Source organism: Neurospora crassa, linkage group VII (assembly GCF_000182925.2).
Source record: "Neurospora crassa OR74A linkage group VII, whole genome shotgun sequence".
Classification (NCBI taxonomy): Eukaryota; Fungi; Ascomycota; class Sordariomycetes; order Sordariales; family Sordariaceae; genus Neurospora; species Neurospora crassa.
The window spans coordinates 1,141,298-1,158,966 of NC_026507.1; the positions used below are offsets into that span (position 1 = coordinate 1,141,298).

Genomic DNA, 17,669 nt, shown 5'->3' on the forward strand with positions numbered 1-17,669 from the left:
CTAGACTAAAGGTACGCTATTTTCCCCTTAGTATCTCTCCTATTTTTTCTTTTTTTTTTTTTTTTTTTTTTTTTTTTTTTTTTTACTAACGTCTTTTCCTTCCAAAATTCAACAAGAGATCGCAGTATTCGCTATCGCTACGCCGCTACATACTCAAAATCCTCTATAGTATTTATAATTTTTGGAATAATATATAGGATATAATAGTTAAAATTATACGCCTTACTAATACTAATAGCCCCCTACTTACCCCCCTCTTATAATAGTTATATCGGTCCGCAGTAGCGTTTTAAGCTATAATACAAGTACGCTTTATTAATAATAATCTCCCTATAACGTTACTTAATATATTTCGAATTAAGAATTTTAATTATAAGGGTTATTTGAAATTTAATTACTGTAATATTAGTAATATTAACGCTAATATTAATCCGGTAGCCCCTATTAGTAGTCCTATTATTAGTAATAGTAGCTTTCTTATAAATATTTCTATATTGAATACTCTTATTTATATCCCCCCCTCCCCTAATTATAATTATAGTCCCTAGCGTTAAACAATTAATAGGAAGTTAACGTCTATAGATAGGAAATTAGACGAATTACTAAAATTTACAAAGGAGGACTATAAATAAATAGTATAAAGTAGTATTTATAAATATTATTAATAAGCGCAGTAATACACAAAAATATTCCTCTTAAAATTATAGGTTCTAATCTTATATTAATAATAATGGACGTTGCTGAAGATTTTTTTATTTAGGGCAATAATAAAAAATATAAGTTACCCTCTATTTAATACTTTATTAATATCCTATATTAAATTAAACTACCTTCCCTTCCTATTTTTTATCCCTTCTAGTATTTCTATTTTATATTTCCGCTTTACGTTTCTTCTTTCGTATTTCTACTTTTGCGTTTCTATTTTATATTTCTACTTTACGCTTTATATTTATATTTTATATTTATATTTTATATTTATATTTTACATCTACGTCTTATATTTACGTTTTATATTTCTACTTATATTTCTACTTTATAACTTACATTAGCATTTTATATCTCTACTCTACGCCTTATATTTATATTTTATATTTACGTTTTATATTTATATTTTATATTTTATATTTTATATTTTATATTTATATCTTACATTTTATATTTGCGTCTTATATTTCTACTTTATAACTTATATTTATATTTTACGTCTCTATTCAATATTTCTAAATAATTACTATTCTCCTTCTATTACTTAATTAACCCTTATTAACCTAATAATCGGCCTACCGCCAATATACCACCATTATATTTCCCTAACTTTATATTCCTTAAGTAGGTTTGGGTAATTTATATCCTCTTATAAAACCTACGAATTTTTATTATCCAAATACCCCTTCTATTTAACTTAGAATTAATATTAATAGCCGGATCTATAATACTTTATAATCACCTCAATTTCGTACTAAATATTATCCTCCTTAATATCTACAATTTCCCTTCGTAACGCCGCTATAATAAGATCCCTATAGTATAATTTTAATAAAGTAATAAGGAATACTAAGTAGATTTAGTAATATATAGGGAATATAAATTAATATACTATCTTCTTCTCCCTAATAACTTTAGTAATTTAAAAGGGTCCTAAAAACTTATTTACTAATTTAATATTTAAGTAATATTATTTAATATACTTTATATTAAATAAAACCCAACTTCTAATATTAAATTCCTTTAATTTCTAAATTTTATTATACTATTTTATATACCCTTAATTAATAACTTCTAAGGCTATTACAACTTCTAACCGCCTACAAAATAATTTATTAATCCGATTAGTAATTACTATTAGGAGGACTGTCCTCCGCCTTCGCTCCGGATCTACTAATCCCTAAGGATAATACCCGAAGAGTAGCTCCGAAGGGGACTTTCTAATAATAGTATAGAAATAATTATTGTACGTCTATTATACTAGCGTAATTTTTTCGGCCTAATTAACCTATTCTATATTATAAAAAATCTAAAAGTATAATTCTAAATTCTAATTTTACCTCTCCGTCTATCCGTCCGTTTAGAGGTATTAAACTATATTAAAGCGTTTATAAATATCTAAGAATTTATAATAAATCTTCTAAAATTAATTTGTAAAAAAATTGCCTCTATTTAATATAATAGAATTTAGGAAATTAAATTATTAAAAAACGTTTCGCTAGAAGAAGAATGTAAATTATTGGATATTAATCGTTTTTTATATAAGGATATATAAAGCGTACTTAGTAAAGTAATTAATAATAATAAAGATTATATTGTAAGTCTAATTAGATATAAGGTTGAATAATTTTAGTACTCCGGTAATAAAATTGTACGAAATATCTTACTAAAGGATAATAAGGATAAGTAATAATCTTAATAACCTATATAATCGGTAATTATAAAGTTTAGTCTTCTAATATACTAAATATTCGCGGACGTATAATTTAATATTAATTGCAATAGTAAACTAATAGTAGAATTAATTAATATACTTTAATATTTTCCTTTAACCTAAGTATCTGGTTATTACTATATTATAATAAGCGTAAAATAATTTAGTCCGTATCCGCTCTAAAATATAAACCTAATATTAATACTATAGAATTCTATTTTCCCCTATCTTCTAATTCTTCGCCCGTCTCCTCCCTTCGCTATTCTTCTATACTTCCTTAATAATAAATAGATCCTCTTTTTATACTTTTAATAATTATTATTTTAATAATAGTAATTACTCTTTATCCTTCTATACCCTTACTACTACCGTATACCCGCCTATATTTCCTATAATAATACCTTCATCTTCTTTCCTCAATTTAATAATAGCCTTACCCGTAAATTTTACTCTCTTTTTTATTACTCCGTCCTCTCCACTATTACTCTTAATTCCTTTATACTTCCTTTCTTCCCTATCTAATTCGCCTTCCCCTTATAAACTCTGCCTTTCTTCCTACAATTTAACCCCTTCGTCCTCTAACGCCCAACCCTCTTTTATTTCGCTTATATTCTATTGCTATTCCCTCTCTTCTACTATTATCCTTTAAACTTCCTTTTTAATTAAAATTACTTATCTTACTAATATTCTTAATATTTAATTTTCTTTTATCGCCTAACCCTTTTCTTTACCCCCTTTAATAACCTTTACTAATAAGTAATCGCCCCCTACCTCCTATTTTTCTCTTTATAATTATAATTTCCTTAATAACTTATTTACTAAATTTAATTTTCCTAAATAATACTTAATCCTAAAATTATATACTACTAATTCTAATGCCTACCGATTCTACCTCGTACTAACCCGCTCCTTCTTTTAAAAATATTATAAATTTAAATAATCTATAATTATTAAAAACAGTTTATCTATATATAATAAATATTACTTCTATACCTTCAATACTCCTATAATTACTAATAATTTTCTATTCTTAACCCTATATTTAATTTCCTCTAGCAATTTCTTCTTCAAAAAGAAAATTACCGGGTACTATTTATTATTATATAATTATATAAAAACTACCCTAATTACAAAATCTAACGTATTTATTTCTATTTAAATCCATAATACTGGGTCGAAGTAATACAATATAGGAACTTCCTAAAATAGTTTTTTAAATTCCGTAAATACTTTTTCCACTTCTTTTATAAGTTTAAATAACTTCTATTTATTCCCCTTCAATAATTCTATTAAGAATATAGTTACTTTAGAATATAATATTATAAAATATTAATAGAATCCTATAAACCCTAAGAAGATTTAAATATTATAAATGTTTGCCGGAACCTCCTATTCTATAATTACTACTACCCTCTTTAAATTTATCGATATACCTTCTAAGGAGATAATATACCCTAAGAATAATATCCGCTTTATATAAAATTCGTACTTATTTAAATTTATATAGAAATTATAATTTTACAATCGTTAAAGGACTTCCTTAATATAATTAATATAATCTTCTTTATTCTTACTATAAATTAGAATATTATTAAAATAAATAATATATATTATATTTATTAGCCTTGCTAACGTATTATTAATATATATTTAAAATATTGCTAGTATATTTACTAATCCTATTAATATAATTAAAAATTTATAATACCCGTACTTTATATAAAACGCTATTTTCTCTTCGTCTCCCTCTCGAATCTAAATCCTATAATATATATCCTTTAAATTTAATTTTATAAAAACTTTAACTAATAATAATTAATCTAAAATCTCTTAAATAAGGAATAACGCTATTTAATTCTTCTTTATAATTTTATTTAATATTTTAAAATTAATATAAAACCTTAATTTTCTACCTTTCTTTAGAATAAAAATAATAGAAGTACCTACTAAATTAATAGAAGGACGAATTTATCCCTTTTAAAGTACTTCTACTAACTATTCGTATAATACTTCTAATTCTTTAATATTCAATATATAAATTAATCCTTAAAGTGCTAACTCCCCTTTAATTAAATTAATATAATATTCTAATTAATTGTATTAAAGTAAGGGTATAACCGAAATTTCGAATACTAATTAGAATTCTTTATACTCTAGCGGGATAATCGGCTTAAGGACGGCGGATTTATTTTTTATTTCCTCTAATAATTCTAAGGGTTATAATAACGTTAGTTTTATAGGGGTTACTAGGGTAGAATAGACGCTATTAAATACTACTCGAAAAACCTTTACTGGGGGGGTAGGGACCGGAGGCGATTCGGTTGACTTTATTATAATAGGTAGGGTTACGAATTTTAATACTAAGGAAGAAGGGATTTCGAATAGAATATTTATATATATAGGAGGGCGGAAACCCTCCTCTACCCTTACTATTTCCTAAAAGTTTAATAATAGAATTAAGTTCTACTGTAGCCCTGCTAAAATAATTATAATATTATATACTTCCTTCGCTAGGGCTATATTTAATATAAAATCGCTGGCCTTAATACAAAATTAAAACGACTATTATTACTAATTAATATTAGGGTTCTATTTATAAAGCTAAGGGTAACCGAGGATAACTTCTACGGCCGGGGATTTAATTATAATAAAAATAATTCGCTTCGTCCACTTAATACTATAGGAATTATATATTTTAATAAAATAAGTAGTCGTACTATATATAAGAATAGGTTGAAGGGAGAAATTAATAAAATAATAGGGTATAGAATTAATTTTTACGTTCGATAGAAATAAATACCTACCAATTAAATTTAACTCCACGCCCAAATCTATCAACCCTCGCATATTCTACTAATCTCTATAAATCCTTACTAATAACCTTATTTTTAAATACATTTACAATCCACCTACATTATCCTAAACAGTTATAACTATTATTCTAACTGCAATTAGTTCAATATTTACTCTATATAAAGGAGTACCGGTAGGGATAGGGCAATTCCGTACTAAATAGTTAATTTAATTATAATTATAATAGGCTCGGTTCGAACATGCTATTATAAAATAACTTATTATACTATACTCGTAGTAGGTATTCGGCAGTTTTAATTAAATATACCGGCTATACGTATAACCTTTCTAATAATAAAAGGAATAAATAAAATTAGAATTTATTTAAAAAGTAGTAGGGGGGCGATAGGGAAATTCGGGGGGGTTCGTACTATAAAACAATTAAAAAGGGATATTCGAAGAGGAAGTAGGAGGGTATAAAAATAAAAAAGATAATAGAATATACCCTAAAAATATTTAATTTTAATAACGCAATACGGATAGTTTAATACTTTCCAAACCTTTTAACTATTTTATATATATTATTACTTTATTTATTATATTAATACTAGCCGTCGAGAAGATGCTTTATTTAAAAAGGGGGCACAACTAATTGGCTTAAGTAATAACCTAAATATATTCCAATTAATTGTACAATAAATTAAATTCTTTAATATAATAGCAATTATAAAAATTATAAACAGTTTCCAAAGCGCCTTACTATATATATTTAAATTTATTAAAAGCGGATTATTCAATAGCCTAAGTATTACTATTATATTCGGTCTCTAAGAAAGTATAGAAGTCGCTCCACGTAGGCGTATTACAAACCATATTATACCTAGGCTTATTATAAAGAACTAATATATATTTAATTTATACATTCTTAAAATTACCTTTAATATAATTAATAGCGAACGAGAGAGAAATATAAGGGTACTCTTAAAAATACGTATCGATATTGTAGAGGTAATTCTATAACTATAAAAAACTCTCGCTAATAAATTTAATAATATTATATTTAAAACAATACTTAATATAAACTAGTATAGCTATAGTTAGTAAAGAAATAACTATAATAATAACCGTTAATAAAAGGGTAGTAAAGGGATTTATAATAAAAATACAAATTTAATTATAAAAGAAGTAATTTTAATAATAGAACCCAACGGAAATAAGGGAGTAATTTCCTATAGAATCTTATTTAATAAGGCCTACAAAAGCAAACTACTCCTACTAGGATATATATAAGGGGAAATAATTAAGGAGGAGCTTAATTACAATAAACCAAAACTCGAATAATTATTATTTACATACGAACTTATCGGCTTTCGAAATTTAAAAGTATAAATAAAGAGCCCGAAGTAACGTAGGAAGATAATCTTCATCGCTATCTTCTTTAATAAACTCTACGGTAGGCTAATATTATTATAAAGAAGACGGAGGAGGTTGGGCCGTCTCAATTACAATAATTATAGGGGTAATAGTACAAAAAGGACGAGGAATAGCCTTAATAATATAAGAAATAGACCAGCCACTATATATATATATTTTAATAGTATTAATTCAACTCCCGGAGGAAGAACTATTAACTTATTAGGAACGTAGGCGAAAGGTAGGTTAAAGTAACTACGGTCGTAGCCATACGTAGGGGATAGTAAATTAGGGGTTAATTTAAAAATATATTGATAGTTACCAATTATAATAAATTACGCTCCGTTAAACCTCTTTTATACTTATATAAATTCTATTTATCCGCTAACGAGTATTATAGAGCCTCGTACTAGTCTAACGCCTCGGCGCAATGCCGGATTATCCTTCCTACGAGCCCAACCCAATATAAGTATCATTATTAGTAATCCTACGCGTCAGTTAACAAAGGGGAGTAGCAGCCGCTGAGGTGCTTCTGTACACGAGCTCTTAGCCTCCTAACATATATATATATATATAAAGTACCTTATAATATAATAAATATAAAAGAATATAATAAATATAAATTTGTAAAATATATAATATAAGGTTAATATTTTTATAAAGTATACGTCTAGTACTTTTATACGTCTTTCTTCTACTTTAAAGGCGAAGACTTGGCTACTTTATACTTCTTCTTTTCTTTTACTAAAACTTCTTCTATTTCCTCTAAATTACTAAAAGTTATTTCCTCTATTATTTCGTCCTTATTCTTATCCGTCCAAAACTCCTAAATATCCTCCTCAAACTCCTTCTTCTTCTTCTACTCAATAGCCTTCTTCTTAAACAAGTATCTACTACCTAAATTCATATAGTAGTAATATATATACGTACTACCTAATACTATTTAGGGCGGAATAATATATTATTTAATCGGTTATAAAATAATAATATAAATACACCTAATATACTCCTCTCCCTCTATATCTTTTCCCAATTTAAAAAGATAGGCGGCAATAGTAATTGTATTACCTAGTATCTCGATTTTCGGAATAATAATTTCCTAAGCCTTATTCTTTATAACCTTATAGGCTTTCTATAAGTAAATAACTTCCTATTAATATTAATTAAAATTAACTACCTCCAATTATATTCAAATAATTTTAACGTACCGTATTCTTATAAACTATTTTCAATACAATACCGATATTACAATCTTTAAATTTATTTAATAGGTATATAATCTACTATTCTAATATTATTACATCGTCCTAGGTTAGAGAAGGGTTAGGGAAATATCGGCCTTAGAATATCTATTAGATTAGTATTTTAGTATACTTTATATAGCTAGTATAAATACTTAGTATTTGTAATAAGAATTTTAGAGGGACGTAAAGAGGACGGTAGTAGAGTAGCGATAGGGAGCGATATAGAACAATTAAAGATGGTTGCGCGTTGTAAAGGTGTAAGGGTGTAGATATATAGTAATTGATTTAGCGGGGAAGAGTATGCGTTCGTTTGTGCGTAGAGTGTTTCTAATTTGCCCTATACTTGGTTGTAGGTGGAAGCTCGGACCAATTTATAAACGGCCTAACGCACACTTGGGCCACCGTACGGGGGAGATGGGGTCGGGTATGGGGGGTAGGTATGGGGAACAAGACCAACAAGACCCGGGGCGGGGAGAGAAAGCCGTATAAGTAGTACCGGCTGGACCTAGAAACAAGGTACTTGAAGGGATATAATTTCAAGCTCATCGGCGACACACCGTCGGGCACCATTGATCAAGTCATATACATACATAACTCGCACGAATCAAGATAACCTCATCGCAAAATGGGGGGCTCTAGCACCATCGTCGACGCCATCAACTTCGTCAACACTGCCTCCAGCCAGCGCATCGAGCCTGGCTCCGTCAACCTCCCACCCGCTCCCTGGCCAGCGCACTTCAAGACCGAGCCCACGTCCGACCAGGTAACCAAGATCGCCGCCAATGTTGTCGACACGGTGAACAACCACTTCGACAAGGTCCCCGACCTGTTCCTCGACTCCCAGGACGGCTTCTGGCGAGACCACCTAGCCCTAACCTGGGACCTGCGCACCCTCAAAGGCAAAGACAAGATCCGCAACTTCTTGCAGGCCGAAGCCCAAGTCAAGAAAGTGCCCCTGCAAATCCAGATTGACGAGTCCCAGGCTTTCCGCAAGCCGCAAGTCGGTGGGTTCGCTCCCGTCAACGGGCTCAGGGGCATCCAGTTCTTCATCACGTTTACATCGCAAAATGGCAAGGGGCGCGGTGTGGTGAGGTTGGTACAGGAGCACAAGACGGAGGAGTGGAAGATCTGGACCTTCTTTCTCACTCTTGACGAGTACCGCGGTCACCCAGAACCCAAGGGACCCAATAGGCCCAAGGGCGTCGAGCATGGTGGACAGCCAGGACGGATGAACTGGGCGCAGAAGAGGCAGGAGGAGATCAATTTTACCAAAAACGAGCCCGATGTGTTGATTCTTGGTATGTACCCCCCCTTTTTTTTTCTTTCTCTGCTTCTCGGAAACAACCACTGACCACCATCGTCACAGGCTGCGGTCAAGGCGGCCTCACCGCTGCCGCCCGTCTCAAGATGCTCGGCGTCTCCTCGCTCATCATCGACCGCAACCCGCGCATCGGCGACAACTGGCGCAACCGGTACCACCAACTCGTCCTGCACGACCCAGTCTGGTACGACCACCTGCCGTACCTCCCCTTCCCCGACCATTGGCCCATCTTCACGCCCAAGGACAAGCTAGCCGACTGGTTCGACTCGTACGCCAAAGCGCTCGACCTCAACGTCTGGCTGCGCTCCACCATTGTCTCCTCCGAGTACGACAACGCCCGCAAGTCCTGGAAGGTGGTCATTCGCCGCTCCTTTGTCAAGTCCTCGCGCCCTTCTGCCACTTCCTCCTCCAACCCTCCTACGGCCGGCGCACCAGCAGCAACACAAGTGGAAGAAGAGATCGAACACATGGAACTCACCGTCTACCCCAAACACATTATCCAATGCACCGGCGGCTCAGGAAAGCCCAACATGCCGACCTCCATCCCCGGCATCACCGGCGGCGTCTTCAAGGGCGACCGGCTCTGCCACTCTTCGCAGTTCACCACCGCCACCCCGCTCGCCAAGCGCGGCTCCAAAAAGGCCATCGTCGTGGGCGCATGCAACTCGTCCCATGACATTTGCCAGGACTTTTACGAGCGCGGGTACGACGTGACCATGGTCCAGCGCTCCTCGACCTTTGTCGTGTCGTCGTCTGCGGCGCTCAAGTACTTGATTGGCCCGCTCTACAGCGAGGGCGGGCCGGCGGTGGAAGACGCCGATTTGTTCCTCTGGTCGCACCCGAGCGAGGTGCTCAAGACGTTGCAGCAGGACTTGACCAAGCTGACGATTGAGCACGACGCCGAGTTGTTGGCGGGGCTGGATCGAGCTGGGTTCAAGCTGGACAAGGGCGTCGATGGCGCGGGGCTGTTTGCCAAGTATCTGCAGCGGCAGGGCGGGTATTATATCGACGTCGGCACTTCCAAGTTGATTGTTGAGGGCAAAATTGCCGTCAAGTCGGGGGTGGGCATCGCGGCGGTGGTAGAAAATGGTTTGAAGATGGAGGATGGGGAGGTGTTGGAGGCCGATGAGATTGTGTTCGCTACGGGGTATAGTAATATGCGGTCAACGGCCAGGGAGGTGTTTGGGAACGAACAAGTAGGGGACAAGGTCGGCGATGTGTGGGGATGGAATGAGGAAGGAGAGATGAGAGGGATATGGACGAGGAGTGGACATGAGGCGTTTTGGTTCCACGGAGGAAATCTGGCATTGGCAAGGTATTATTCGAGAGTCGTGGCGTTGCAGATTAAGGCGAGTTTGGATGGGCTACTGTAGGGGGGTAATGGAGCTCAAGGAAGTGCGAGGGTTAGGTTTGTTTGATAGGGACGTGATGTTTAAGAAAGTCTACAGATACACCTTTCCCATGGGGGTGTGGTTTGTCCGCCCTTTCATCAACGGCCCGATCCCTACTCGTGATCATTTCGTTGTTGTGTCTCAGAGTTCAAGCCATCGCAAATACTCGGACTTCCCTTCTCACCTCCTTGCTGAGTTGCTGGAAATGTTTGCCGCACTGTACTAAACGCGGCCCCATCCAGAAATCACCGTTACAGTCCTCTGCATGGCACCACTTATCCTGAGCCTTTCCTTTTTTACTTGAGTTTCTTCCCCTCTTTCCTTACAGCGACCTTAAAGTTCTTGCCACGCCTTCCTCCAACAACTCTCATCTTCCATGAGATTGGCTCCATGGTTTGGTCGACAGTCGGGAACATTGGATGGGTGCATGAGCTGAGCGGCTGGCTACTTTGTTGGTTGCCTTGGGGCAACTCTTCGCATGATACACAGTGGACATCCGCGATAGTCACGGCCATGGCAGCGAGGTTTTCAGGTTTGAAGAGGAGGAAGAGGAAGAAGAAGATAAGGAGGGACCCCGCTTTGCGCTGCTCTATATATGTAACATGGATCACAATCCTACCTAGATGGGCCTGCCAGCACGTCTACTGTGGGATCTTCGTTGATGCCGCAGGTTAGTGTACACGTAGGAAAGCCGCAAGAACACGGAGCTGATTGGGTGGTGAGAGACTGTTTGCTTTTGCGGATGTGAGTGGTTTTTTTCCTGTAAAAGCCCCCTATCTAGTGGCACCGATCCAGTTATAAAAAGCCTTGGGCCTTTGCGAGGTACTCGTCCGTTTCAAAATTCAGTTCATCTGTGGTTCTTCCTTCTGGTGCCTGAGCGTGCTTTGTAGTCCATCTCGGATGCACCCTCACTGGCTTTGCTTCGTCGGCAACTCATATCTTCTGTCGCCTCGCCATATCCGATTCGACATTGCACCTACTATCGACAATGACAAAAGCCACTTTGTGGTTCTGGCTGGCCGTCGTCTTAACTGGCATTCGAGCTGAATGGATCGACCTTACGTTCCCAAAGTTCAAAAATGAAGCGACGCAAGAAAGGGCCGAATATTATGAAGGAGACATCTTGATGGTGGCCTGGGTAATCAGTCAGCATGCTGTGATTAGAGAGGTAGATCTCTACTGTACAAGAATCCCCGACGGAATACGCTGGCCTAGAGATATGGAGTACGGCGAAAGCGAGAACGTCGGTGATAGAGGTGTTAATGGTTGGAAGACGGGACAGGCATATGATACACTAGGCAATGCCCACAACGGTGAGTGGCCCCCCAATCTATGCCTTTACAAGTCTTCAAACGGAGGGAAGCAACCACTTTGTGTCCTTCCAGAAGTCACAAGGAAGTGGTATTGTTTGAGAATTGTGGGAAAACCCGATGATGCTGCTCCTCGGCCCCAGTACTGGACTCTAACGCTTGAATTGTATATGCCCATAGTGAAATTCCCCATGATTCCCAATCACTGGATTATAAACGACACACAGGTTTACCCGCTCTCGTCCCTTCCTATGTACGATTATGAAGAACATATTGAGTGTGCTTTTGCGGCATATGGGACGGATGGCGCGGAAAGCAACCAAACCTTGATTGGATATGGTTACCCATTCAAGTATTGTAACGCGCCGCGCCTAAAACCCATCACTACACCTTTTGGGCTCGACGGTGGACCCATTGACGCCGATGATATTTCAAACGCATCCTCTTCCACAATCTCGACACAAGTGACTTCCGCGACAGGTATATCGACAACTGGCTTGCCGCAGAACAACCCTACAGCTACCCAGAGTGCCGATGGTCCTGACCTGACCGCGACATCCACCAGCTCGAGCACCGTCCTCCCTACTGGCCCAGCTACAGGGATCGAATCAGGAACAGCAGAGAGTTCAGGCGTGAAGAAGGACCGAGGGGGCCTAAGCACCGGTGCAATAGCCGGTATCGCCGCTGGTTCCGCCACTTTGGGCATCGTCATGGCCGCTCTGGCATTCTGGGTATTCTGGAGGCGAAGAAAGAGCCAACTGACGGCGGCGGCGGCGGCGGCGGCGACAGCTTCGGCTTCCACTGCTGACAACACTAGTCCAGGAGGAGGAGAAGGAGGAGGAGGAGGAGGAGAAGGAGAAACCCAGGAAAAGGGAGCAATGACGACGTATTTCAAAGCAGAGTTGGAAGACAGCCCGAGGCCGTGTAGGAACGAGCTCGATGGTACCTGGAAGGGTGCGGAGGTAAAAGAGAAGGCGCGAATGTCAGAGCTGGGGGCGGTGGAACAACAAAGGCACGAGATAGATGGAGGAGGGGATTGGCACAATAGGTTTGAACTTGCTTGACCGCTGGACATGAATCTTTCAACCCCTTTGGTATGGAAACTAAAACAAAGGGCCCAAGAAAAAGGTTATCCAGGAGATTCGTTGGTTGCCCGTTTTCTTGCCCATCTGTCAGTGGCACGGCCCGAACGGAAGCAGGGCGGATGAGACAACAAACCCCGGCGCCACATAAATGCGGGCCGATCGATCGATCGATGGTCATTCCTGTCAGGTCAAGAAAAGAGCAGCAGTTACCATAACACCTCTTTTTATAACAGATGTGAAAAGCGTTGGACTACCCCTTGATCCAGCTTTGTTTTTTCTTCTTTTGACTGAGGCACAAGATATTGTCCAGTAGCATGAGCCGTGGATATCCGATGTATTCCCGCCAAGCCCGGCATGGTCCGACGCAGGCCGACACCAAGGAATCAACGACAAACCTCAACTTGGGGTTTGAAGCTTGTTGTTTGGGTTCATCTGAGGAGTCGAGTTGTGTATGTACTATGTAGCTGCCGGAACCACCCACAGCCCTAACCCTGACCACCCGTCACGAATTGGCTCGCCGGGCAATATTACCCCCGCCGTTGGATTTGGAATTGTAGAAAAGGGGGGGTCAGGTTTCAGAGTTGGGGAAACAGACAGGAAATCTGATTGGCGAGTCGAGTTACCGTTACCTACCTACCCAACGAGGGAGGGGGAGGCTCTCTCGCACTATGTAACCAACTCTGCTCTTCATTTCTGCTGTCCACACAATGCAAATTTCTTCTTCATGTTCTCACCCGTCACAAACTCACGATCGACATGGCCAAGATCCCACCTTGTGGTAGCTCGAGGGCATTCCATGGCTCCGTCATCCAAAAAAAAACCATTTCTTGTCATTCATTCACTCTCTCCCCAACGCACAACAACTCCCGTCTCCGATGGTAGACGCGCCGTTGTTACAAATTCTGCATGGAACCCTCGTCTTTTCCATGCATTGGAACCTCGCGAACTCTAGCGTGTCTCTTCTGGGCTCTGCTGTGGTCGATCACTTGGTCAGCATGGAACTGATTGGGTCAAGTGTACCCCCGTCCAAGCAATGGAAAGGAATCACAAGAGATTGCGGTTTTTCAACGTTCCAAGATCACCAAGTTGTTCCTTCTTCCATGTTGGCTCACTTTGACACTGACAATACAATAGTGTCGAACCCAGACTTTTCTAGACTCTTTCAATGATCGCGCTCCTGCGAATCGAACAGCATGGATTTAGTTTGAAGGAGGCCTTGTCATGGGCGCAGCGTCTTGTACAGTTTTCGTCATTGTCCTACCACCCTCAACGCTGATGCTGAGGTAAGGACGGACGGCACCTTCTCCCGTTCCAGGGGCCGGCCATCTGTGGCTTGGCTAGCGCAGACAAGACAGACACGGGGCTTTCTGGCTCATGGCGGTTAAAATGTCCGACTGCAAAACACGATCGATCACTCAGGCATTGCGTTTCCATTCTTCAACCCAAGACCGAGGAAAGAAATGAGGACGGCAGATCAATGACAGCAACTTCTTTAACCATAGACTAGTATACTGCATCGAACCCCTCACTCACCCTTTTCTTCTTCCCCGAGCCTTCTCCAGGGGTCTTGGTCCGCGTTACGTGTCTGGAGGCCATCTCCGCTGCCGTATCCCCTATGTACTTGAAAAGTTGGAAACATTGACAACCAGTGGCACTCCCGAGTCCCCGTCTCTCATTCAAAACGTGCGAACCGTCTACATACTAGCCAAAGCGGTTGAGTGGCGTTCCAGAAGCTGGGCAGTTGGGTGGTCAGATCGGCGACTTTGCATCGCCATGTATACTACTCTGCCTTCGCTCGGGTTTTAGCTTCAAGAGGAAACCTTCGAAGGACGTGGTGGACCAAAGGCCCTCGACAGGGAACAAGGGAGTTGTCCATCTTGAATAAGGCATGGGCGCATGGCTCTCCACGTCCCCACATGGCTGCCAAGCAATTGCGCTTTGACATACCAAACCGAACTCAGGAACGTCTCGCTCTGTAACGAGATTACTTTGATGCTACGCCCGACACTGCTACTGTACCTTCAACGTTCCACTGCAGCATCCCGGACAGTGCCTGCATTCGTTTTTCCTCTAAAACCGACAGTCTCCTCATACTTTGAGTGCTTTTGCAGTCCCTTCCGAAATCTGGCTTTCCTGCATCCCTTTTCTTCCCTCTTTCTTTTGCACGGCCGCCGATGCCGGGTTACGTCGTGATTGGACACATCCAAAACAGACTACTAGGTCAATTGTGAGGAATTCGAGGAGAGGGTCCGTCACTTGCGATGCTTTTTGAGAAGAACAACCATTCGGTTCTTGCTCTTTCCCATCTTTCAGCCCCTTGCGGACGATAACCTAGCAATTCACGCGGAGACCTGAGAGAGCGAGCAAGCTTCATCCCGCCACTTCGGCTCCACGGGCCATCCGGGTCTCCACTTCCCCAGATTCCAATCCGAAGGCGGCCAAGGGAACCTCCATTCACTTGTGGTTGATGTACCTGCAGTCAACCACGTCTCAGGTCCACCATTGACGATAGGATTTGGACGGATTTTTGCATGCGGGCCTCTGGTCGTTCGACAGGTCAACCTCCCCCGGGTACCTGATACCGATCGCAATCTCGACCCGATCTATCACTGGCCATTGATGTACTTTACCGAACTGAAGAACAGTTCGACCACAGACCGGGAAACATCACTTCATAGCCATCGACAGGAACCGTCACCATGGTCATCACCCCGGAAGACACGGAGTCGATCGTCGTCATCGAGCGCGTCTGCTCCGCCCTGTCGCTTTTAGGTGGTCTCTTCGTCATCACCAGCTTCTCTGTTTCGGATGCTTTCCGACAGCGTGCTATCAACCGCATGGTTTTCTTTGCTACTTTCGGAAACATCCTCACCAACGTGGCTACACTAATGACTACGGCATTTACGGACGATATCAACTCGTTTGGATGTCAATTTCAAGGATTTTTGGTTCAGGTGTGAGTATTTGGTCCATGGGCTTAGAGATAATCTAGGGGGAGGTGAAGAAAGACGGAGGTCATCTGCTCTTCGATCACCCTTTCCTGTGTCTTTAAACCGAAAAGAGAAAAAAATTGCTAACTCCATCTGCTACAACCACAGCTTCATGCAAGGCGATGCTTTCTGGGCTCTGGCAATGGCCATCAACGTGTATCTCACCTTTTACCACCACTTCGACGGAAGAGCTCTGAGAAAGATGGAGATTCCGTACTTCCTCTTCTGCTACGGCGTCCCGTTCATTTCCGGTTTCACCTTCATCTTTATCAGGCAACACGGCGAGAGGCCATATGGCAACGCAATCCTCTGGTGCTGGCTGAGCAAAAAATGGGAAGTCTACCGTATTGCCACGTTTTATGTGCCCGTCTGGTACGTTGAGAGTCCCCTTTCAACCATCCAAAATCAAACCCCAGCATCAGGGAAAGCTAACATACCCTTCCGTAGGCTCTGTATCACGGTAGCAACCACCATCTACGTCCGTGCCGGCCGTGACATATACAAGAAGCATCGTAGTATGAGCAAGCTCGGCTCCAGCTCCAACGGCGGTACCCTCGTCGACATGTTTGCTCCAGCCTACAACTACAAGACCACCAAAGTCACCCAAACCACTGAGATCATCTCCCCTCCGTCGACCAGCAACGGCTACGCTGCCAACAGAGACGTAATATTCCCACACACCCCGATTCCCCTCGCCGACGACGCCAAGGTCCCCGCTTCGTGCTCCGTAACCGTCACCATTTCCTCCGACAACCATCACCACTCATCAAACAAGCGCAGCTCCCACCCCCAAACCGACATCACCACCAATCGTCCCCACAGCGGCGGTATAACCGGCACAATAACAACCACAACATCAACAATCGACGACGACAACAACAACAACAACAACAACAACAACAACGAGCGAACCATTGTGCACATCTCAGCCGGCAACAGCTCGGGAACGGCAGCCAACATGCAAGCCCGAGCCCAGCGCCGCCTTGTTCACGAAGCCCACAATGCCGTTTGGTCCTACACCAAATGCGCCATTCTCTTCTTTGCCGTCTTGCTCATCACCTGGATCCCGTCCTCGGGCAACCGTGTGTACACCATGATCAACAACGGAGAAGTTTCCAAGCCTCTCTTCTTCGCCAGTGCCTTCGTCTTGCCGTTGCAAGGGTTTTGGAACGCCATCATCTACGTGGTCACGTCGTGGGCGGCGTGCAAGGAGTTGGGCGCCGAGGTGGCCGAGGTGTTTGACGTGGTGAAGTACAGGTGCATGGGCTGCTGTGTGGGAAATAGTAGGGGTAACAAGAAGAGAGATGATGATGATGGAATCATTCTGGAAAGCACCAGGATGTCAGCTAGGCGAGGGGATTCCAATCGCCGGAGGTCGGGAGGTGGAGGGGCAGCGGGAAGTAGTAGTTGGGCGGCAACGATGGCGAGAGCGAAGGCGCAGGAAATGGAGATTGATACGACTAGTATGGAGGATCTGACGGGCAATGGGGCGAGGATGGAGAGGGTATCGCCTGTATGAGAAGGGGAAAAAACGAAAGATAGTCGCCTATGTGTTTAATTGCTGTTGGGGTATGGATCGTTGCCATGACTTGATGGACGATTCAGGATGACGGACAACGTGTACATCCTATGCTATTCTTTGAGGTTCTTTGCTGTTAGCGTCGGCGAACAAGGTCTAATTTGATGATACCCTGCATGAGCTC

The 17,669-nt window shown here is 40.6% G+C and overlaps 3 protein-coding genes across 3 annotated transcripts; all 3 read left to right on the forward strand.

The window, feature by feature from the left end:
• The first annotated feature begins 8,337 nt into the window (after positions 1–8,337).
• Positions 8,338–10,763, forward strand: NCU09429 (flavin-containing monooxygenase). Its single transcript, XM_952896.3, has 2 exons — positions 8,338–9,167; positions 9,236–10,763. Exons 1-2 carry the CDS (start codon positions 8,495–8,497, stop codon positions 10,561–10,563), a joined length of 2,001 nt encoding a protein of 666 aa, XP_957989.1. The 5' UTR covers positions 8,338–8,494; the 3' UTR covers positions 10,564–10,763.
• Positions 10,764–11,159: 396 nt separating this feature from the next.
• On the forward strand, positions 11,160–13,654 carry NCU09428 (hypothetical protein). The gene is made up of 3 exons (XM_952895.3): positions 11,160–11,251; positions 11,305–11,894; positions 12,072–13,654. The coding sequence occupies exons 2-3, from the start codon at positions 11,570–11,572 to the stop codon at positions 12,953–12,955; spliced, it is 1,209 nt and encodes a 402-aa protein (XP_957988.2). The 5' UTR covers positions 11,160–11,251; positions 11,305–11,569; the 3' UTR covers positions 12,956–13,654.
• Positions 13,655–15,094: 1,440 nt separating this feature from the next.
• Positions 15,095–17,662, forward strand: gpr-3 (G-protein coupled receptor-3). The gene is made up of 3 exons (XM_952894.2): positions 15,095–15,932; positions 16,075–16,338; positions 16,414–17,662. Exons 1-3 carry the CDS (start codon positions 15,676–15,678, stop codon positions 17,483–17,485), a joined length of 1,593 nt encoding a protein of 530 aa, XP_957987.1. The 5' UTR covers positions 15,095–15,675; the 3' UTR covers positions 17,486–17,662.
• Positions 17,663–17,669: the final 7 nt, after the last annotated feature.

Excerpts from the sequence above, each read along its gene's own strand:
- NCU09429 (XM_952896.3), top strand. The coding sequence starts at position 8,495 with ATGGGGGGCTCTAGCACCATCGTCGACGCCATCAACTTCGTCAACACT. Across the intron at positions 9,168-9,235 it reads GCCCGATGTGTTGATTCTTG|GCTGCGGTCAAGGCGGCCTC; the intron begins GTATGTACCCCC and ends CCATCGTCACAG.
- NCU09428 (XM_952895.3), top strand. The coding sequence starts at position 11,570 with ATGACAAAAGCCACTTTGTGGTTCTGGCTGGCCGTCGTCTTAACTGGC. Across the intron at positions 11,895-12,071 it reads ACTAGGCAATGCCCACAACG|TGAAATTCCCCATGATTCCC; the intron begins GTGAGTGGCCCC and ends ATATGCCCATAG.
- gpr-3 (XM_952894.2), top strand. The coding sequence starts at position 15,676 with ATGGTCATCACCCCGGAAGACACGGAGTCGATCGTCGTCATCGAGCGC. Across the intron at positions 15,933-16,074 it reads CAAGGATTTTTGGTTCAGGT|CTTCATGCAAGGCGATGCTT; the intron begins GTGAGTATTTGG and ends CTACAACCACAG. Across the intron at positions 16,339-16,413 it reads ACGTTTTATGTGCCCGTCTG|GCTCTGTATCACGGTAGCAA; the intron begins GTACGTTGAGAG and ends ACCCTTCCGTAG.